Here is a 24,087-nt window from a genome sequence, read left to right as displayed (position 1 = left end):
GATTTCTGGAGACTGGAGTGGGCCGGCCGCGCGGGAATGCAGAGTTAGGGCTGGGACGATTTGGGGAGGGAGGAAATCAAATCAAAACAAACGGGAACAGAGGGGTGAGGTACTGAGGTTTAGACTTTAGTTTTAATTTTAATTTTTAAGTTTCATACTTAATTTAATTAAATAATTTAAAATTTATTAATTAAAATATCGGGTATTTCGGATTTACCCGATACCCGATCGAGTATACCCGATACCCGATTATTTCACACCCTAATACCCGATCCCGAATTATTCGGGTATAGGGTACCCGATACCTAATTTTTTCGGGTTGGGTAATCGGGTACCCGATACCCGATACCCGATCCCAAACTTGCCAGCCCTACAAACGGTGCAGAATTAAGAATAAGTCTTGTGTCCAGATTTGGATGAACATATTAATAATTGTGATGAACATGTCAATAATTTTTTATGAACGAACGTATTTGTTGAAAAAATGTATTTGTTTAAAATTTTGCACTCCAGGATTCGATCCCCAAACGTCCTCAAACGTTCAATAAAATTATTACTATGTTCATAAAAAATTATTAACATGTTCAACGTTCCTAACTTTCAGAAAAAAAAAATTAATTTCTCTATAAAACCTAACCCTATATATATATATATATATATATATATATATATAGGGTTCAACTCTATAGAAAAGGCCCCTAAGATAGTAAATTAAGAAGTAATCTAGTCCATTAAATTAATAGAATTCGACGGATCAGATTTTGATCACAAAGATCACTTCATTAAATAATTATATGTCTGGAATATTAATTTCAGATTCGTCAGGGCTATCTACGTAATTTTTATTTCATCTGATTAAGGAAATCTAATCAAATCCCACAATTTTCTCTATTCCTTTTGAAGATGGCGATAACATTTGTAATTACCTTTGAATAGTTCCATTGGATTTCATGTTATGTGTTATGATATTCTTTGTATTTTTTCTGTGGTTGTATTCATATTTTCGATTAATGGACTGAAATATATAAATATCTTTGTTGCAGATTTGGCTATCGATCTGGATACAACAATTATTGAACTTATATCACAAGTTTGATGAACATGGAGAACAAAAAGTGTTTATAATGAATACTCGGTCCATACAATCCATTGAACTTAAGTTCAATGGATTTAAGATGAATATAAAGATGGATATAAAAAAAAGTTGAGTTAAAGGGAGGGATTTGAATTTGTGTTGTTAATGCATAACAATTTGGCTGTAAGTTCATTAAAATATATAAAAAGTTCATCCAAATTGTGATATTCCAATGCAGGGAAATGTTATGTTCATATACTTATCTATTATGTTCGAAACAATATACAATCGTGTTCAATAAAAATCAAATGACATTCATTGCATAATTCTAAGAAACGTATTTAAAAAATGATAATGAAAATTAAAACAAGAAAGAAAACAAACAATTCAATTACCTTGACCGGACCATGAAAAATAATGCTAATGAAAATATTATAATAATGCTATTAGTTGTTTGGTGTGAATTTAAGTAGCAACAATCTATAAAGAATATTAAATAAATTCTAATAGGGAATAACATTAAATAAAACCGTGAGATTCCTTATTTATTGGGTGAAGACAGTTACAATATAATTAAATTTACTCTATTATCCCTTACGTATAATTTGTAGGCTTTATGATAGTAAACAAAATATTTAATCTCATCCGTTGATTAGACAAAAATCAAGGCTTCATATTTCTTCTCTTTTTTCTCTTACATTTAGGCCTTCTTCATTGAACCTTGGCCTATATATATATATATATATAGGGAAGAGCTACCGTGAAAACACTTTTTAAAATAAAAATAAAAACGTTTTTCAATGTACGAAGTTTATGTAGAACACGTATGAATTCATCCAACATAGTTACGAATTGTGAAAAGTAAATTTTTGTTACCTTTGGGATTCGAACTCAGGACCACTAATTCATCCAACAGGGTTACGAATCAACCGTAGATCTTGATGATCTAAGGGCTGGAAATTATTTATATTTTATATTTTATATTTTATATTTTATATTTTATATTTTATATTTTATATTTTATATTTTATATTTTATATTTTATATTTTATATTTTATATTTTATGAAGTGTTTTTATTTTAGTCATCCCCTATATATATATATATATATATATATATAATTTCTCATGCTACTTTAAATTTTGATTAAGTCGGATAAATGTCAAATACTCCCTCCATCCCAATATTCATGATTCATATTCCTTTTTGAGTCGTCCCACGTTACTTGGCTCGTTTCCTTTTTTTAGGTGTAATTAGGGTACAATTAGTAATGAAATTAAGTGTAGTATTTAAACTTATAAACTACCCCTAAATTACACGCCCACCCCACCGATTCTGTCACTCTCTCTCTTTGGTCTCGTGTCTCATTAGCGCCGCCATTCACTCTCCGTTCTTCACTCTGCCGTCGTCCTTGCGTTCATCCTGCCGCCCTTAATCGCCGTGATGGAACCTTCCTTCGGTTGGAAGGAGTATCTAAGCGACGAGGTCATTCCCAATTTCAAAGATTCTCTCACCTTCTTCGGTGAACCATCGCCGGTGTACTACCATTTCTCCATGTCGCAGACGATGACGACGGGCCCCCAAGAGTTGTGGCTCGGTGCATCTGAGATCGAAGAACCTAGAGAGCTTAGGGCAGATTGGATCTACAGGCCGCCCTTGCCCCGCAAGGATGAAAAGGTCGAAACCCCATATCTCTCTCAATTACTGAATCATTTGAAATTGTTCAAGATACTGACCTCATGTGTTATGAATCATAGGGAACCCTTTTTCTGAGCGAGCAAAACCCTAGATCTATGGCCAAATCGAAGGAATCGGAAGGGTAATCGGACGATTGGTGGCTCACTGCATCCGAAGCCCACCATCATTTGCTCGCCATACTACTTTCCCCCTTATTTTGGGTGAGATCTTCCATGTGTTTCCTCGTGTGGATGTTTATATAGAACTGTATAATTATTGGATTTAGTGATTTTGTGGCTGCATGCAAGAGTACTAAGGTTTGATGGTTCATTTGGGTTCTGAAATGATATAAAAATGCTCATATGTTAAATTTTGTTACACCTATGATTTAAATGAGATGTATGAGTATGAAATGTGTGTTGTTGGTGATTTGTGGTCTAGTGTGCTGCTATTGTTGGTGGTGATTTGTGGTCTCGTGTCCTGCTGTTGTGGTCTGATTATGTTCATGGGATGATGCCTTTGCAAGGTAGAGTAGTGTTGGTGGCGGCCCAAGAACTTGTGCAAAAAACAAAAGCTTCACTTGTGCAAAAATAAAAGCATTCATTCACACTACACTGCCATACACTGGTCAGTTTACAAAAAATGATTTCAAGCACTATAACTTGTTGCCTTTTCAACTATTTATGTAGGCATTTTCAAAATACAAAAAATCACACTGCATTTGCACTATTCAAGAAACATTAAGGCATTGAATTGTGCTTCAATGCCTTCAATTGTTTCTTAATGAATACCAATGCGATTCTCTAGGTCTACCATGCCATTCACTTCACCTTTCTCCCTTAGATAAGCTATGCATTCTTTCACCATTTCAATGGGAACTTCCAAACATAGAGGAAGTATGTCCTGTCTGAGCATTGACCCTTTCTTCATATGGGGGAGTTTGCAGCAATTCTGCTCCTTCACCTTCATAATCTCTAGCATGCAACCTTGCAAGCTTAGGAAAATAAAATTTAATTTCATTGGTGCAAGTTCATTAAAGGAAGATACCACTGCATTTACTAGAGAATCAACATTGAAGCAAACACTCTCTGTTTGCAGGCTTTGAATAGCCCTGAACCACCCAAGGTCATTGATATTAGTGTCAGGGGAGTTTGGAGGTTGATGTCAAAACCATCTCCTGCTGCACACTCTCTAAACTCTATGTCATCATTTTTTATGTGTGGCCTAGCATTATCTTATTGAATGAAGATAATCTTGCTTGCAAATGAAGGCCACTTGGCTTTAATGGCTGGAACAATTTGTTCCATTAATTAATCAACATTAATTATTCAGTCACTACTTGAAAAACATAATAAATATTCTGTCACAATATTGGAAATACTGTACAACAACATTCAAGAGCTAAATCTTAAAAAAAAAATTGAGACTACACTAGAACATCTATTAGTTCACCACCTATCATTGTAGACTTACAATACATACATAATTCTTGCCCTAGTCATACCTTATTGATGAGGCACTCTTTGATTACTTGTTTTGTCATGCTCTGGATTGGCTTTTGCTCAAGTGTCTCTGCTTCCCTATTCTTGCTTGACCTTTGCGCTGGTACCATTTTTGTGAAAGGGAAGATGCCCATCTTCCCATCAAATAGCACACTCCCATCTTCACCAAATAATGGTCGACACACTGCACACATGAACATTACCTTTGTTATGAACTTTTACTCTTGCAAGTTCTATGTGGCTCAGCCTCTGTTGGAGTTAAATAAAATCTGTGAGAAGATTTGGTGATGTAGAACCACTTCTCATTGATATGGATAGTGTTTTGTATGCTTTTGAACTGCAATTTCTCTAGCAGCCTGTCATACTCGATTGCCTCTAAACAAAACCTCAACCTTAACAGCTTATTTGGGGCTGTAAGGTCAAGTTTTATAGCACTTGTATGAGTCTTGATCAGCCCCTGATTTATCCACCTCCCTACGGTACTCTTGCTGTAGTTTATGCCACTAGTCAATCTTCCTATGGTTGATCTTTTAGTTAATTCCAGGCTTGCAATTAACTCTAGATCAATTTCAACTCTTCTTCTCCTTGTTCTACATATTTTCCTACTTTGTAAACTTATAAACTGACCTTGCTGTTGTTTTTGCTTTGCCTCAGCCCAAAGACGACAAACGGTTCGCCGAGAGACGTCGAACTTGAGTTCGACAACCTTCATTTTACCTCGTGGTGGCTTGCCATTCTTGTTGTCAACGATCAAGAACTGAATTAGTGCAGCTCTTTCCTCACTTGTCAAGTCTTTTCTTCTCATTTTCTATTTTTTGGATGTAATAGTAGAATGATTTAAGAATGTAGAATGACTCTCTTTTATAGAGAATAGCTATTGTGCATTTTGTAGAGGGAAACAAACTTGGTGTAATTCGAAAAATTTGGTTGAAATGAAAATTTTGGTTTCCAGGGAAATTTTAAGTTCTGGCGCCTTTTTTGCATTCTGTTCCAGTCGCCACTTTTTTAATTTCTGTTCCAGGTTCATTTTTGGCATTTTAAGTTTTTGTCATTTAATTTATTTTATAATGCACTTTGTTAAAAAAGAGTGTTAAGGAATAAAATAGTTGGAATAAATACTACTTTTACAACTACTTTAACTCTCCTAAATACTCGTGCCCAAAAGTTTTGAGCCATGAATATTGGGACGGAGGGAATAACAACTAGTAGAGTCCATTGTGTTGTCGTAGTGCTACAAGACTATGAGCTTTATAAATCATCTTGGTTGGGGGCGATGAGGATTAATACATCCATAGCCATGGAGATCACCGCCGGATGAAGGAGGCGCCGCCATGAGAGAAGTGAGAAATGAGAAAGAGACAACTTAGGGTTTCATGGTGCGGGGAGAGAGAGAGAGAGAGAGAGAGAGAGAGGATAAGTGGGCCTAATCCAATTAATTGTAAAATTTAATGATTAATATTTTCTATTTTTTTCCTAATCTTTTATATATAAAGAAATGATTTAAAATAATTGGAACAAAGAAGGGAGTATAAAAGATGGTATTGCTATTAGGGTTGTCTAATTGGTTATCGGGTTTTGGATAATCTATTAATCGAACCGAAATTTTCGGGTTCGGGGATCCAATAACCAAAAGTTTTTATTATTGGATCGGTTTCAGTTATCACTTTTAAAAAAAAATTCAGCTATCGGTTAACCCGATAACCGATTCGGGTTAACCGAATAATCGAAAATTATTTAATTAATTATTTTTTGTTTATATATATATATATATATTATATTTTTAATTATTAATTAAAAAGAAATAAGTTTTTATCTAAAATAAAATTATGTTATATTTAAAGTACAAAGATGAGTTTTAGTTAAGTGGATAAGTTGCTTTGTGTATTTTGTGAAGACTATGGTTCAAATCCTCTAATTAGCAAATTATTGTGAGTTTTAATTTTTTTTAATGGGTATTCGGATAACCGAACACCTAAAACGGTAATACCCGAGTCGGGTATTCGGATACCCTAAATTACCCGAGTCGACTCAGTTTCCCGTTTCCAATTTCCAGTTTCCATCGAAGAAATCAAAACTCACAACGAAATTCCACCAAAATTCAACCCCCACCGTCGATTTGTAGCAACTTTCAAATCTGTACAGAATTTCATTTTTTTTGCTCAATTCTCAAACCAAGACAAAAAAAAAGCATATATGTTTATTTAAAAAAAAAATAAGAGGAAGAAGAAGAAGCAGCAGCGCCTGTTGGAGCTCGGAGGCGGTGCGGCTGGCTGCTGCGGGGCGAAGTCGTAGGCGGCGGCGGAACGACGGGAACGACTGGCGAGGGTCGAGGGTATCGGAAACGGCTGGGCGACTGAGCAAGGGTCTCGGATCTGGGGGCGATTGGCGAGGGTCGCGACGTCGAGGAGACGGGAACGGCGGGCGGGCGAGGGGCGCTGGGTGGGAGGCCGGAGATTCTCTGGAACAGCAGGGCGGGAGGCGGAGACGGAGACTCTGGAATTTGGCGAATAGGGAATTTGGGCGAATTTGGGAAAGGAAGGGAAATAGGGAATTTGGTGGAATTTGGGCGAATATGGGCGAACTGGCGAAGGGAATTAGGGAAATAGGGAATTTAAAATACATTTAATTAAATATTCGGGTATTTCGGATATACCCGATACCCGATTTTTTTAGACCCTAAATACCCGATCCCGAACCCGACCCCTAATTTTTCGGGTATAGGGTACCCGATACCCGATTTTTTCGGGTCGGGTATCGGGTACCCGATTACCCGATCCCGAAATTCCCAGCCCTCACTGAGGACCACCATCTAAAATCTTCTCTAAGACCCGATGCATTGGAGATGCTCTTAAAATGTGATATGTATAAACTATATTTAGAGAAATACTAATAATCAGTTATGCAGTGCTCGAGGAGGCAACAGAACCTGACAAATTAGAAGGAAAAGAAATAATTGCAATTTCATTTTCAGATGAAAAAGGGGACACGCAGCGAGTATAAAGGTCAAGCATATGGACCTACTCTCGAAGCATAGTCAAAAAATCCAAACTGAGGCTCCCACCCCACTATTTTTTTAATTCAAATTTATTGAAAAAGGTAAACTGGAGTGGAATTATCTGAGCTTTGATCGAGGGCGTTGAAAAACGCAGCGGATAGAAAGAGATGGCCGTCGATTCAAAGTTAGCCGGACCACTACCCCCAAGCTGCAAAAGCCTGTTTAACACTCAATAGTCAATGCTATCAAGAAAAATTCAAAAAACCAACATTTTCTAAAACTTCAGCTCAAACATATATTATATATATATATACATCTAAAATATGGTTGGGAATGAATTTTGGAAGCCTAATGTTGCCTTTCCATTTGTAAAATGACGGAATTACTATTTTATATTTATTATAGTACTAATTAATTAGGTACTGTGCCGTTGGTGTAGATATTTGCTTTACACGTATCATGTTAATTACACACCTTTTCTGATTTGGGCCCAATTGTAAGTAGTTAAAGGCTTAAAGCCTTAAAGAAGTAGAGAGGAAAAGGCAGGCTCAGGCTCACACACACTTTGGGAGGCGTAGGAGAAGAGAATATGCATGCATGCAGCTTTCAAAAACATCTAGCCAGGATCTAAATTATTTTAGTCCAATAAAATTAATTATTTGCTTTTTAGACCAAAGTAACCTTGCGACATATATCTAACTTGATTCCACCCAATTATGTAAATCTTACGCTTTTAATGGAATGCAAATCGCTGTTAGCTAAATACTCATATACAAATACAACATATTCTCAAATATATAGAATGAACGGAAAAAACAAGTAACAGCATACGGGTTATGTTAGTTAATTTTTTTTTTCTAAAATAAATCGCTCCTCTACAAGCTCCTAGATTCGTATATTGTTATTAACATCAATTTTTGTCTTGTCATTGTAGATATTAGTAGTTTATTTTATTTACCATCTTCTCATCTTGATTAGTTATTCACTTAGAGAGAGAGAGAGAGAGAGTTATATTAAAAAATAAAAAATAAAAAATAAAGAAATAAATAAATAAAGGAAAAAACAAAATACATAACCAACTGAATAAAAGTAAGGATATTTACACTTTAGATAATAAAGTGGCAAAAAAGAGCTACTCCCTCCGTCCCACTCCAATAGGCTCGGTTTCCATTTTGGGATATCCCACTTCAATAGGCTCATTTTCCATTTTAAGTAAAAAAAAAGTGTACTTAATTGGTGTGGACCACACCACTTTTCTACTAAAAAGTAAGTTTTCTTAATCTCCGTGCCCAAAAGAAATGAGTCTATTGGAGTGGGACGGAGAGAGTATAATTCTATATATATAGAAGAGTAGCTAAAATAATATTGTTGTTATCAAAGGTGGCTAGAGCCTAGAAAGACCCACTTATACAAGAAAAAAGCTCAGCAAACCTAATGATATCCAATATAGTAGTATGTTTTAAGTGTTTTGGTTCATGATTCATTGTACATATCTTGACACGCACTCTTTAATAATATACTAGCTAGATGTACATATCTTGATACACACTTTTTAATAATATACAAGCATTCCTCTTAGACGATGCACACTATCATATTTTTAAAATTTGTAACATCAAGTATAATTACTTTTTGACCTGAATTTAAAAAAATTACAAATACGCGTGTGCTATATTTTCAAATTTCTAAATTGAGCTACTATAAGAAGACCGAATTTCCTATGACAATATGTATCCTCATTAAAACATTTCTCGATCTGCAAGGAATAAATAGTTTTATCAAAGTATTTAAAATTTTATTTTTGAAACGGAGAATTATTCTCAACGCTTGGATCATGAAAATTTACAATAGATGCATCACCTTGATAGATGAATGCACTATCTATGTTTGAATCCCGAAGGAAGAAAATATTTTATTCTTTTTTCATTTTTTTTTAGTATGGTTAATTGCACAAATTTAAACATTATATGATTAATTGTCCAGTAAAAAGTAAAAGGATCACCCAACCGTACGGTAAAAAAGAAAAGAAAACTTGTACAAGATCTAGATATCCAGTTCTACATAACCATTATAATTCGGTTTTCATAATAGTATCAAATTAATATAATCTTACAAAAACTTAGAATCCTAAATCCCTAATCATAGATCGTGTACCCTAATGACGTGATATAATTAAACCCTCCTACTAATTTGCTATCATTCCATCATTAAGTGTCAAGTACTCCCTCGGTCCCATAATAAGTGGCCACATTCTTTTCGGCACGGAGATTAAGAAATTGAGTGTTATATGTTTTAATAGAGTGTGGCCTACAATTGTTGACCAAATTAGTGAGTAATTGTTGACTTAATTAAAGTAATTTTGGCATTTGTAGAAAGTGGCCTACAATTGTTGACCAAATTAGTGAGTAATTGTTGACTTAATTAAAGTAAATTTTTGCCATTTTTAGAAAGCAGCCACTTATAGTGGGACAGACGAAAAATGAAATGTGGCCACTTATTATGGGACGGAGGGAGTAATATTTTAATGTTAGTGGAGAAAGAGTGCAAATACGCCTAAATGAATATTCTCTCGATTGATTTTAGAAAAGTACATTGTCTAATTTACTTGTGAATGGGAGACATGACTATGACAAAAATGCCCCCGAGGCAGCAAATGGAAGCTCGATTTAAGGCAGCTTTTTAACCACGCCTGAGTTAATTACGGGATTAATATATAAAGCGAAATACAATAAATTAACATTAATTAAGAAAAAAAATTAGCGGAAGACAAAGTTGTTGATATGATATCCTTTACGTACAACAGCATCATGAAAAGCAGAAATTATGTTATCTGAGGAAAACAGGATTATAAATATAATGGCCCCTTAATACTTATTTAATAATAAATTAACGGTGTAGGCCAGAAATCATGGGCCCGAAACTTTGGATAATTTGTGGGCCAATGTACCCTTTCCATTTTATTTGCGTTTTTCTACCAATCCAGTTATAAGGGAGAAAAACGGGTCACCGGTGACAGATTTGAAAGGCATATAAGATAAAAGAGTACGCCGCTTTCTTTATTTACTTTGTGTTTTATTTTTTAGGTTTTAATATGCTCTCTCTCAAATTATTATTGTTTATATGTACTTCCAAATATGTGTCTGCTGAATTGAAATTTTATTAAAGAAAACGGAACCAAAAAAACCCAAAGAAAAGACCAGGGTCGGGCCTCATTAAAACCTCAGAACGAGGAAAAAGAGTACCTGTCTAGATACAAAGAAAACATGAAAGAAACTAGGTGCTGCAGAAACTGAGTTGAGGAGACTTCGGAAGTTCCGGCCGTACCATCACCCTCAAATCTCCCCGGTTCCCACCAAGCACCGAATAAAAAACCCAGGACAAGCTATCGCACCATGCGAACAAAGGAAGAATGTACATCATCGAAAACCATCTGAGCAATCTCAGGAATAGAATGAAGCCAAAACCCTTCCTGCGAAAGAGAGGAAGCGAGGTAATCGGCAACGCGGTTACCTTCCCGGTAGTTATGAGAGCAACGGAGGTTGTACTGCTCCACACCTTGAAGCGCCGCCCGCCATCTGCTCCGGAAACGCCACGGGACCGGAACCTCACGATTATTGAAGACATTAACAACGTATGTCGAATCAGATTCAATCCAAAGGTTATACCATTGATGAGCAGCAGCCCTCTCAAGAATGATAATAAAAGCAAAAAGTTCCGCCTCAAAGGCAAAACCGGCCCCTGCCGAAAAGTGAAAGGACGCCACCACCGAATTAAAGGCATTTCTGACCACACCTCCCGCATGCATCACCGGAGGATTACCCCGAATGGACCCGTCTATATTGGCTTTTAGCCAAGAAGGAGAAGGAAGATTCCAGCCAACATCAATGGTGACCGGAGCAGGGCGCGGATTGCCTGCAACACCAAGGCGACGAAGGATCCCGAGCTCAAATACCGAGTTCGCCATGCTTCCTAATTTAAAATTGCTCGCAGCCTCCAAAAAGGAAATCTTAAGAAGCTTCATCATAGCATGAGGTGAGGCCACAACATTTTGAAAAATCCATTGGTTACGAGAGTACCAGAGACCCCAAAGAATTGTAACGACGCCCACACGCCAAAGGCTTGTCACCTGCGCACTTGCATTATAATTCATAGCAAAGATAATGATACTGCCAATATCATGAGAAAACGGGACCTCCATCTCAAACAATGAGAAAAGAAAACCCCATAAATGCTTAGCAAAGTTGCAACCCCAAAAAAGATGATCAATATTTTCCTCTGCATTGAGACAGATGCTGCAAATGTTTGGCCCAATGAAACCACAACGTTGAAGCGCATCAAAAGTAGGAAGACGGCCCAAAATGATCCGCCAACAAGTGATAGAACGACGCACCGGGATGAAAGGTGCCCAGATCCACTTCCCCCAATCCACCGAAGGAAAAGGTGGAGCGAAATGATCAAAGGCCAAAGCAGCCGAAATGTTGCCAAACCGAGAGTGCACCCAAGCTCTCTCATCATCCATATCCCCAGTCGGAAGGGAGATAATGTCGAAAGCAACATCCGGAAAAGACTCCAGAAACGAATCAGTGAGATGCCAAATATCATCAAAATAAAAATCTGACACTTTGTGCGTGAGAAAAGGAGCCATGTAGCTCGGAATACGTAGGCGCGAGGAGATCTTATACCCGAGCCAATTGTCATGCCAAAAAGAGATTGAATCTCCTCGGCCAATAATACAGAACGTATCCTGCACAATCTGCTGAATCGGCTTACGCACACCAAGCCAGATAGAGGAGGAAAACCAACGGGAGGAAGGACGTAACAGCGGAGAGAGATAACGCCGGCGAAAGAGATCGAAACCAAGAGTTCTTTCCTTAATGACTTGCCAGCCCAACCTGAACATAAAGCTGTTGTTGATATCAGAAAAGCTCTTCACACCCAAACCACCCCTCACCTTAGGAGCGCAAACCCTATTCCACGCAACCGAGGAACAAGCCTTTGACGTGATACAACCAGTCCAAATAAAAGAGCGACAAGCTTTATCAAGCTCATGAAGCAGCTTAGCCGGCCATTGATAAATAAGCATGCTATGAACTGCTGAGCTCTGAATCACCGAAGCAACTAAACAAACCCGTCCAGCCATAGAAAGTTGTAAACCTTTCCACCTAGAGAACTTCGACAGAATAAAATCTCTAATCTTGACCAGATGAGAAGACGAGACCCGGCCAGGGAAAATAGGAACCCCCAGATAGGTGAACGGAAGGGAGGCAATAGAAAAATGAAGAATACGCCTAAGACGCCTCTGCACCTGCGTAGGAACCCCCTTACCAAAATAAATAGTAGACTTAGCGGCGTTGCAATGTTGACCCGAGACTTGAGCATAAATTTGCAAAATAGAATTAATCATGATACACGAACGTTTAGAAGCTCGACAAAACAGCAACACATCATCAGCATACAACAAATGCGACGGGAAACACAACTGGCGAGACATTTGCATATGGGAGATAAAACCATTATCAACCGCGTGGAGAAGCAGTCTACTCAAAAGATCTTCAGCTAAACCGAAAAGAATGGGAGAGAGAGGATCTCCTTGTCTCACTCCTCTGCTACAAGCAAAATAGCCATGAACCACTCCATTAAACATGACAGAAATACGAGCAGAAGTGAAGATAGTCTGAATCCAATTTCTGAAGACCGTAGGAAAACCAAACGCCGTGAGAACCACATCCATGAACTCCCAATTCAGAGTATCAAACGCCTTCTTAATATCCACCTTCACGGCCATATTATTCCCTTTACGAGACCGATTCATGCAATTAACACCTTCTGAGGCGAGCAAAATACCTTCATGAATCGAGCGCCCCGCTACAAACCCGAACTGATTCGGCGAGATAATGTCAGAAGCAAAGCTATTCAAACGCGTAGCAAGGATTTTCGTGATGATTTTAAACACAAAATTTCCCAAGACAATAGGCCTATAATCAGAAATAGACACGGCGTCATCCTTCTTAGGAAGCAGAGTTAAGAAATTGGAATTCAAACCCTTAGGCAAGTAATGTCTCTGGAAAAAACGTTGCACCGCAGATATCACATCCGAACAAATAATATCCCAAGCAACCTGATAAAATTTACCACTGAAACCATCCGGCCCTGGAGCACCGTTGCCATTCATGGAAAAAACTGTTGCCCGTATCTCATCCTCCGACGGGCAACAAATGAGCGACTCCCCTTGATTCTGAGTAACTAAAGTAGGAACGTGCCTACTAATCCAAGATCGATCCACATCCGGAGAAGAATCAGTAAAAAGATCGACGTAAAACTGAACCACATGAGCAGCCATAATCGTGTGATCATCTATCAAAATGTCGCCAATGCGAAGCTGCTTAATGTTCAGACGAGATCTCCGCATCCTCACCATATTTTGATAGAATTTAGTGTTACGGTCCCCATCTGAAAGCCATTTGATACGACTCTGCTGCTGGATAAGAGAAGCTTGACGCGAGAGCATAGTGTTAATCGAAGCTTCAAGCTGAATCTCCTGATCAAACAACTCCTCCGTGTAGCCAGAAACCCCAATAACAGTCTGAAGGGAGGTGAGTTGCTCATATAAACCAGACAAAGCAAGATTGAAATTTCCAAAAGTCTCTTTATTCCAAGTCTTCAATTCTTTGCGTAGCCGCTTGAGTTTGCGCATTACCCGCACCATAGGGCAACGAACATCAATCTCCAGAGACCATGAATGTTTCACCAAATCCAAAAAACCCGCGTGAGAGCACCACATATTCAGGAAACGAAAATTCTTTTGAGCATGCACCTGAGAAAACGAACAATTGAGAATAATAGGTGAATGGTCAGAACCCACCCTCGGAAGAACACGATAACTGATGTTCTCCCAATAATCAGAAAACGAAGCGGAAACGAGAACACGATCTAAAACCGACTCCGTGGTGTAAGGAAAGCGACGCCTATCAGTCCAAGTGAAAATAGGCCCAGCAGAGACAGGCTGAAAAAACATATTATCATCAATAAAATCCCGAAACTCCCGACAAGCAATAGTACTAGGGTTACGCCGACCCCTACGCTCATGAGCCCCCAGTAGAGCATTAAAGTCACCAATGACAACTAGGCTACCAGAAGCGTAGCCCGCCAAATCTTCCCAAAGTAACCGACGCGAGATATAATTACAACTCGCATGTACAAACGCCGCAAAGAAAGAGAACCCCGGAATCCCAACCTCAAGCACCACTGCTTGATCCGAGGAGAAGACAACTTTAGTGTTAACTGTCGAAGAAGCAAAGATCCAAATGTTGGGAGCATGCACGCCTCTATCATTTTGATGCACCGGTCGGACATTGATAGAATGCCAAAAAGAAGACTGTGTACGATTTAAACACGTCTTGGGCTCAAAGATTCCAACAAGTGAAGGGGAATGAGTAACACAATGATTGTGTAAAAGATTACGGGCAGTAGAAAAACCCCTAATATTCCATGCAAAGATATTCATTGGATAAACAACATACCATCGTCCTCATTACGAGGATTATCATCACGATGCGCCGCCTCTTCCGCGTCCATAATATCACTCCAACGTTCGCCAACCACCGCATCCATAATTTGCAAAAATGGTCGTTGTGAAGAAGTAGTATAAGCATGCAGCGGCATTCCATTAGCATTGGCTTCACGGACCAAATTTAAAAAAGCCTTTGGCCGGGCATTGGGTGTTTCTGCTCCCTGTTCATCTTCAGCACGCGCAACCCGTTTTGCATCAATATGGCGTCGCAAATCCCATTGATCCTCAGAGGAAAACCCACGATCAAAGCTCGTTGCACTGCCCATATTACCCTCATAGGCATTGTCAGTAGGAGGATCCGAACGAGAACCAGAAGCATGAGACTTGACCTTAGCCAAAGCTGACGATAGCCGACTCTGAGCGTCCCTAACAGAAGCCAAATCAAGCCCCAACTGATCTTGTGTAGCCAAAGGAAAACCCACTCCAGGTGTTTGAACCAAATCCTGAGAGGGAGAATTTCGCCCGACATCTGCTTGATGAAATTCCCCAACTGTAGAGGGCAACTGAACCTGGTCTGTTGCCAAAACCGAGCTACCATCCTTGGCCGGGGGTGGAATGGTGATAGCTAAACTGCCGTCCGTTTGATCCTGAGGTAAGCTGCTTTCCCTGGCCGAGGGAGAGAAATCCACCCCAGTGTTTTGAACAACTTGGGTATTCCCAGCAGAAGAGTGTAACTCGGGCTGCTTCTTTGTATTTTTAGGAGATGAAATACCCGTTTTAGGAGCCTTCTGCCCGGCGGAGGCCTGAAGTGGCCGCTGAGTTTCCTCATAGATCATCTCCGTATCCGTTTCCTCCCCAAGAACCTCAAAACCATTCTGACTAGTGGTGACAGGAGCATTAGATATATTATTCCATCGTTGGGTTTGACGCCAATGTTTTTTCCCTCGCACCGGACGAAAACCATCCTCTAAAACCGCAGCAGGAGGAACCGACGCATGCGTATCAGTAGGAACCGCAGTAGAGACCTTGTTGGGGACCGCAGCCTCCTCAGAGATGGGGTCCTTAAGCTTTCGACTACATCTATCCGAAGAATGTCCGATCGTTTTACAAATACCACAAAAATATGGCATAGACTCATAACCAAATTCCACTTCCAAAGCCACGTTGCCACGTGCCACCGAAAGGTGAGTGGGAGTAACCTTAGAAACATCAATCTCGACCAGGACACGCGCGAAGTGTCCTACAGCAGCAGAAAAAGTAAGACCATCAAGCTTAATTGGCGTGCCAACCGAACGTGCAATGCCCGTAATAACTTCAGGATGCCAACAATCATGCGGCAAGTAATAAATTCGGAGCCAAACAAGGGCAATAGTAGAAGACTCCTTATACGGATCAAAAAGAGGCGTCCAATCACGGATGCGAATTATTCCAACGGAAAGCTTCCATGAAAGTTTGGAGCGAGCAGTAAGCATATCCGATTCCCTACTAAATTGAAGCGTAAAAAACCCTTTTCCCAGAGTGATAACGCGAAACTTGCTATCGAAGCGCCACAAAGACGAAAGTTCCTTCTGAATATCCGAAGGAGTCCGAGGAAGACTACCTTTAGGTAAAAGTAACTTCGCATGAAGCGCAAAACGAAGCTCATGCAACTGTTGTTGATAAATAGAATCAGGGATATGTAACACCATCTTTTCCCCAGTAGTATGCGGATGGAGGGCACAAAAATTTTGTGCTAAGACATCAGGGGGTTTCGGCGAAAAAACCTTAGCCGCGGAGGCGTAAGTTCGTCGAGGGTTAGTAACAGGTTTTCCCTTAAAGAGTGGTGGCTGCCCATGAGGGGTAGAGTTCACCGGCGAACTAGCCTTCCCAAAATCAGATCCAGGGAGTGTCGATCTAGGGACCGAAGCATCAGCAGCGTTCGGGACAAAAACCAAATCACGGGAAAGGGAAGGCGGAACAGAGGAAGAGGAAGCCATGAAAACAGTCCCCGGAGAAAACCAGGCAGAGATCAGACCTCGCAGAAGAACGACGAAACCCAAGCCGTCATCACTGAAAAATGAAGAGCGGCGCCTCGGCGAGCAGGGGTGGCAACACCCAGGCAGAAGAGCGGACAGCGGTCCTCCTTTGCGGTTGGGAGGTGATTTTTACTATTCACAGATCTGGTGTGAATCGTCCCGAATCAAAGAGAGAGCCCATAATCAAAGAGAGAGCCCTTCACAATTTCATCATAAATCAAATCTGCTGCTCCTGCTCGAAAACACCTGCTGCTGCGTGCTGGCCGGAGGTTGCTCCTGCGTGGTCGCCGGAGGTTGCTGCTGCTGGCCAAGCTGCTGCTGCTAGGCTGAGAGCTGCGGCGGCGCGCAGTGGTCTCAACGGACAAGGGCAGCTAGGCAGACGGCAGCCAGTGCGCTCGGCGACTTGCGGCAGGCTCGCGACGCCGGCGAGCGGCAGCGCGGTGGAAAAGTTTCGAGGCTGAGAGCTGCGGCGTGATATCTAATTTCTTTTGACTTCTCTAGAGAGAGAATTTTCCACACGCAAAACGAAAAGCTGAAAATTGTTGGGTTTCCCAAATATGTGTCATGACAGAACTTAGTCTTGTATGATAAAACTTTTAAGAAGTGAGTAATATAAATTTTAAAAAATTATTGTTGAATGTATTGAGAATGGTGAAAAATTATTGTATTTAATATTAAAAATGGTGAAAATATAAAAAATGAAGGTAAATGAATTATTATAAGTGATTGAATATAGACATATAGTCTAAAAATAAAATAATTTTTATTTTTGTGAACGTCTCAAAAAGAAAAAATAGAAAGCTTGACCATATACGAAGAGAGTATATCTTAACATATGTTTTTCTAACAAGTGCAAGTATGGATCAATTTCCCGTCTCCAACGATAATTTCAAACCAAGATTGCTTAATTAAGTTGTAAAAAATGACAGTCTATTTGGTATTGAAGTGCAATAATGATCTTATATATAATTTGTTCTTCATTTATCAAAAGTAGGTATATTTATGTATTAACGCTATTATTTATTCCTAAGTCCTAATTATTGATAAACATCATTTTCGCCTTTTGATGTGTCATATTTGATATTTAATTGTGAGAATTTTGTGCGTTTAATGATTTATTTGAGTGTATATTAATTTATTATTGAGAATTCTTTATTTTATTATTGTTTGAGCGAATTTTTCGAAATGTAGAAACTTAATTTGGCAAATTAATCTAAATGGAAGTTGAAGTTCATTTCGATACGAGTTCGAAAGCGCAATCGAATCGAAAATTGGACCTCAAAAAAGGGAGAACGGACAAAAACAAATTTGCTGCGCAAAGTTGAAAACATCATACGGCTGGGACGCGTGCCTACGCCTTGGACCGTATACTCGTTGGGTTTGCCCGTGTTTTGACTTTTTTTTAGCCCAAAAAATGATTTTCACTTGATTTCTTCAATATCTTACACCTTAGCCTATAAATACCCTTTGAAAGTTTCAAGAAAAAGAATCAGCCTTACCTTTGTTTATATTCATATTTGGAGAGCTTGAAGAGACGACTTGAAGATTGGAAGAAAGAACTGGATGATTTATTCTACTCTTGATTTTTTCACTGCTAGTTCATATGTCTATGTGTGGCTAGTACTTTTTATCCTAGGGTTTGATAATAAACATATGATGATTTTATGATTTTATTTAATTCAATTAATCAAGAGTACTTGCTTTATTCTTTTTGTGTTCATGTGCTTATTGTTTGCTTAATTGATTGGCCATCAATTTTGCATGATTATTTGCACTAATTTGATATCAGAAGATGATTATTATTGCCTGAACTATGAACACGGAACACACTTGTCAATATTATCCGAGATTACTTAAGACTTATGTGAGGACTTTAATCCTAGGAATTTTTAGGAGTTATATGATTAAATGTGTGACAAATATAGTTTCCGTACCTTAATTCCACATGATTTGTTGTAATTTCCCTTCGCATTTTGCTTGTGAATGTGTGTTTGTACCCTAACATTGAGATTTATGAAGATTTGATTATTGGTTGTAGATTTGGTGTGATTTTAGGAAAAATCAAAGAATAATTGGAGAATGTGAAAGCATAGGGTCAAAGTACGGTTCAATACGAATCCGTGAGCTTAAACGGTGGTTAAATCGGAGCTCGGATGAGGGAGAACGAAGCCGAGCAAGTTGGTTGCGCAAAGAGTAACAGGGCCCACGGTCCCGGTAGCGGCCGCAAGCCCGACCGCGGGCCACTGCTCCAAAATCGCCCAGAACGCACACGTGGTCCGTGCCGCGGCCGGAGGCCTGATCGCGGGCCCTGCCAACAGCTCTCTCATTGTGGACCCTAGATGAGATTTTTGAGCTCCAATCCCATTTTCACCTTCATTTTGGGGGGAAATGGAGTATCATCCACTATTCTTCACCTCTCAAAATAAAACCCTAGCCTCATCATTTTTTTCTACCATTTTCTCCCTCCCACAAGCAACACCAAAATCAAAGAAAGAAGCGGAAGACTTGGAAATGAGCTCATCAAGATTATATGATTGAAGATCAAAATTAATAGGATTTGTCTATGAATCTCTATCTCTTTATGTCTTTGTTTATGTTTTCTTATCACTTGGGATTTGTTTTTATTATGAATATGCTTGGCTAAAATCCTTTATCTTAGGGATTACATTAGATGGATTTGTAATGGATTGATTTCTTTGTTCAATATATATCTTGATTGTTCTTATTGTTATCTTTTCAAGCCCTAGATTTATCTGTTATATGATTGGTTGTCCATCTTTTGTGCATTTCTAATTTGTGATTTGAATCGGGAGAGGATAATTATAATAGATTAGGAGTTTGAAACATATCATCTCAATAAACCGGGAGGTTGAGAGTTGGGTGAGGGCTTGTTGATCTTTTGTGCTATTGGGAGTTATAAATTAGAAATTGACCGGGGACGACAATTATGACCCGTAATCTACAGTTTTAGTCGCCCGAGAGGAGGCTAAAACTAGTGGGGAGATCGCCCTAGATAAATAGGTCATATCAAGATTGATATTGATTTAGATTAAAATTTATTATGATCCATTGAAATCTAGTCCCTATGATAACTTTCCTTTGAGTCTTTCCCCAATTTATTAGTGTTAATAGGCAAAAGTGCCCCATTCCTTATTCATATTTTGAAAAATACCCACCCTTATCATGGAAAGCAATCCATGCCCTAAATTACTAATTAACCCTTAAGTGGGTCAACATCAAATGTAATCATTTCGGTCTTCTTACACAATCTTACACATTTTTGAGTTTCAATGCATTTTTGCACAATAATGACCGAAATGATTACATTGAGTGCATGCAATGATTTTTTTTACACTGTATATATATATATTGTTCATATCTTTAAATCGACCGGACCCTAATTAACACTTAAACAAAATATTAAATTAAATTCAGCAAAATAGTAAAAATTAATATAAAAATACCAATAGATAGAATACAAACTTTTATGTCGATATATCATCGATCCGGCCGGTAAAATGGCCAGAGAAATGTATCCGACCGGGTACATTTCAATTTTAAAATGACCCGGCCGGATACATTTTTCCTTGACAATTACCGGCCGGATCGATATTATTTAGGCATAAAATATTCTATTTTATTCAATTTCATAAAAAAAAATCAAGACGCTAATAATATATATCCATTCGTATCTATCTTAAATTTTTTATTTTTTTTCCCTTTAATATCTTAATTTCAATACATATATTCTTTGAAATTATTTGTATATATATACCTCTATATATATTGTGTTATTCTTGAATGTTGATATATAGTACTATATAACACTATATATATCGTGTAAATCAATTGATATCTTTAAATCTAAAATCAATCAATATATATACTCAATATCCGTCCCAAATAAATGCATGCTTGTTACCCAAAAAAATCATGCATGTTACCGATACATAAAGGTAAAAATATCTTTCTTCAAAATTTGATTCCCTTTTGATAGACATAAAGCCGATTGTATCGGTCCGTTCACTTTCTTTAAAATACTAGGGGTTTTGAACACTTTTTACTTCACCACACACCTCTATCGGCTTCTTCACTTTTACCCACCGAGAGAGAGAGTTCAAAAGATTGAAGCACCCTCGGACTCATCCATGGCATCTTCTTCACAGGTATTTATTTTTAATTTTCATGAAATTGAATAGAATAGAATAATGTATGCTAAAACACGATCGGTCCGGCCGGTGAAGTGGCCGGATAAATCGATCCGGCCGAGAACATTATTTAAATGAAACATACGGCCGGATCGATTTATCCGGCCACTTCACCAGCCGGACCGAGCGTGTTTTAGCATAAATTATTCCATTTTAATTAGTTGTATGTTTATATTAATCATTAGAAATTTACTGAATTTAATTTAATTATATTTGTTTAAGTAATCATTATTGAATTATTATTGCGAGTTTTGCTGGGTATTACATTGCACTGTTTGTGTGGTTTTTGTGTAATTTAATAAAATAAAGTATTTTATGCCTATAGAGAAACTATCCGGCCGGTACTATGCCCGGAATAATGCGTCCGACCGGAACAGTTTCCATCTGAAATGTACCCGGCCGGATACCTTTTACCGGACACTTCACCGGCCGGATAGTGTCTTTTTAGGCATAAAATACTTTACTAAATATATCTGTATGTTTACGTTAATTATTGAAACTGTTATTGTTTAATTATTGAAACTCTTATGTTTAATTATTGAAACTGTTATTAAATAATTATATTTAATTGTTTAATTATTAATTATTGAAACTGTTATTGCTTGGTTTACGAATTAAATTGCAGTTTTTTAATATTTTACTGAATTTAATTAAATTGCTTGGTATTAATTGCAGTTTAATAATTTACTGAATTTTTACTGAATTTAATATTAAATTGCTGAATTACTCGAATTTTACTGAATTTAATTTTAAATGTTTTAATATTTTACTGAATTTTACGATTTTACTTGAATTTTACTATTTTACTGAATTACTGAATTTTAATATTATTTAATTTAATTGCTTGGTATTAATTAATTTCGCCTCTTTTTTAATTATGCCTATTTATATTATTTTTAAATATTTTACTGAATTTAATATGTTTTCATTTTGTAAATGAATAGGCGAATGTCCCATATCTTCGTCGCGACACTATAGACCAGACGGAGGTTGCTATCAGCACCTACTATAGGGATTCACATTTTCCGGAGCTGGTTTAAACTTAAATGTGGTCGGCGAACAGTGCAATTCAGATTTATTGGGAAGATTTAGAGCATCATGTTTTGGGCATTTCACTGATTGGAGGCCCGGCCCGAAGAGCAATAAAGCATTACACCAGATTGTATCGAGGCAGATTGTGTCAGAAGAAAATGATATGTGCTTCTTTCTGTGTGGAGCACGAGTCAGATTTTGCCCTGCGGACTACGCATTAGTGACTGGGCTCAATTTCGGGGGATCGATGTTCGATGCGACTTTACAGCACGACTGCAGTCGCGTGGAGGCATACCGACGATTCTGCGGTACGCGAAGCATGACCATACAGTCGCTCATCAAACGCGTGTGCGATTTGGATCGTCGAGTGGATGATGAGGATGGGAGCCTGTACCTTCGTGCTGTCCTCGTGTGTGTGGCTCACACCCTTGTTCTTGGGTTGGATACGCGGGTACAGCCGTGGCTTTGGGTTTTGGTGGATGATCTGGCTACATTTGATAGATTCCTCTGGGGCGCGTATTCGTATAAGATGTTATGCCATTATACGCATGAGATAGGAACCGGCGAGAAGTATCACTTCTACGGTCCTTCGTGGGCTTTATATGTCTGGACATTGGAGCGCGTCCCGGGCTTCGGACACATGGTCGCAGCATCTAGCGGTGATCCGACAGCGCACCCTCGGTGTTTGAGATGGACTTTCAGGGGTAAGCCCCGGCTTCACGGTCTGCGCGATCTATTCGAGGGACAGGTAATCAGTTATTTAAGATTTAGTGTTTCACCGTTACTGGTTTTACTTATGTTCTAATATATTATCTTTGTTGCTTTCTAGGGTGGTGTCCTGCCCCTGGAGCCCGATGGTGACGATCTGTCGAATCACTACTTCATATCAGCGCTGACACCGGGCGAACTCTCGGTGAGCTTCAGGCCCCCCGACAACCCATTAGCTCGGGGTGTCCAATTTCCACAGCAGACCGGAGCCCGTGTTGTGGAGGAGCGCGGGGACGAGGAGGATGTACCTAGTCAACCTCGTATGACTCGCAGTCACAGTGTTCGGGGCCCTGTGAGGGATGCTCGACCCCACGAGCCGGCTCATCATTCAGTAGATCCGGGCAAGCGCCTTCTCTTGCTGTGTCCTTCTTCATGGCAGATGCTGCACTTCTTTGGTTTACGACGCCTGATACTAGAAGACTCATCGGCTTGTGTGCTGGTGCCTTCACCACCACCTCGATGTCTACCTTCTTTTGGGCGCCCCGCTTGACCTTTTACAATCAGAGGTAATACAACCTGCTCAGCGATGTGCTCGGGAACCAACCACTGGCGTCTCGGCGGGAGATTATTAACTTCGCGAGAGTAAGTATCGATAAGAAAGTCATTCGTGTAGTACGAGTCTACATACTCCGCGATCGTATCACCGACTTCACTATAAAAACAAACAAACTCCGATAGTAATCAATATAACGAACATTAGAACATATTTACATTTCAATGAACCCGACAGTAATCATTTCATGATCGTACCTTATTGCAGCGATTGAATGAGAACATGGCAGTTGGTCTAGCTGAAATACTCGACATTCGCATTTTTTCTTCTCCAGATCCACCTTGAAGCTTCTGTCAGCAGTTTGCACCTTATACTTCATGCCACTCAACCTTTGTGCAGTGTATCGACGACTTTTTTGGACTTCAATAGCTACCCTTTTACCAGCCTCAGCAGTCAAGCCTTGCTCGATTTGTTGTGCAGCCCTTAGTCGCTCGCTGAACCATTTCTCAATAACAATTCTGATTGCCTCTAACATCGAGCATATAGGAAGTCTTCTTGCCCACAACAATCTGGAATTAAAAGCTTCAGCAGCATTTGATGTCATAAAACTGTAGCGTCGCACAGGCATAGGACACATCGAACGAGCCCACTTCTCCGGCCCAATCCCTATTAGTTTATCGTACGCAGCTCTCTTCATAAACTTCAGGGCATTCATAGCCCTATTGAAGTCGGACTTCTCGTACGCAAATGCAGCTTGTCGATACACCTCGACCACTGCCTTACCGTAATGCTTCAGGTTATTTTGCAAATGG

The 24,087-nt window shown here is 39.0% G+C and overlaps 1 protein-coding gene and 1 long non-coding RNA gene across 2 annotated transcripts; both read left to right on the top strand.

Moving 5' to 3' along the window:
• Nucleotides 1-2,407: 2,407 nt before the first annotated feature.
• Nucleotides 2,408-5,205, top strand: LOC130997839 (uncharacterized). Its single transcript, XR_009093230.1, has 3 exons — nt 2,408-2,752; nt 2,833-2,973; nt 4,909-5,205. It is a non-coding gene; the product is annotated as an uncharacterized LOC130997839 (long non-coding RNA).
• Nucleotides 5,206-22,543: 17,338 nt separating this feature from the next.
• LOC130998365 (uncharacterized) lies at nt 22,544-23,272 on the top strand. Its single transcript, XM_057923787.1, has 2 exons — nt 22,544-22,762; nt 22,844-23,272. The coding sequence occupies exons 1-2, from the start codon at nt 22,544-22,546 to the stop codon at nt 23,270-23,272; spliced, it is 648 nt and encodes a 215-aa protein (XP_057779770.1).
• The last annotated feature ends 815 nt before the right edge of the window (nt 23,273-24,087 follow it).

Source organism: Salvia miltiorrhiza, chromosome 8 (genome assembly GCF_028751815.1).
Source record: "Salvia miltiorrhiza cultivar Shanhuang (shh) chromosome 8, IMPLAD_Smil_shh, whole genome shotgun sequence".
Taxonomy (NCBI): domain Eukaryota; kingdom Viridiplantae; phylum Streptophyta; class Magnoliopsida; order Lamiales; family Lamiaceae; genus Salvia; species Salvia miltiorrhiza.
This window is presented reverse-complemented; position numbering and strand designations above follow the sequence as displayed.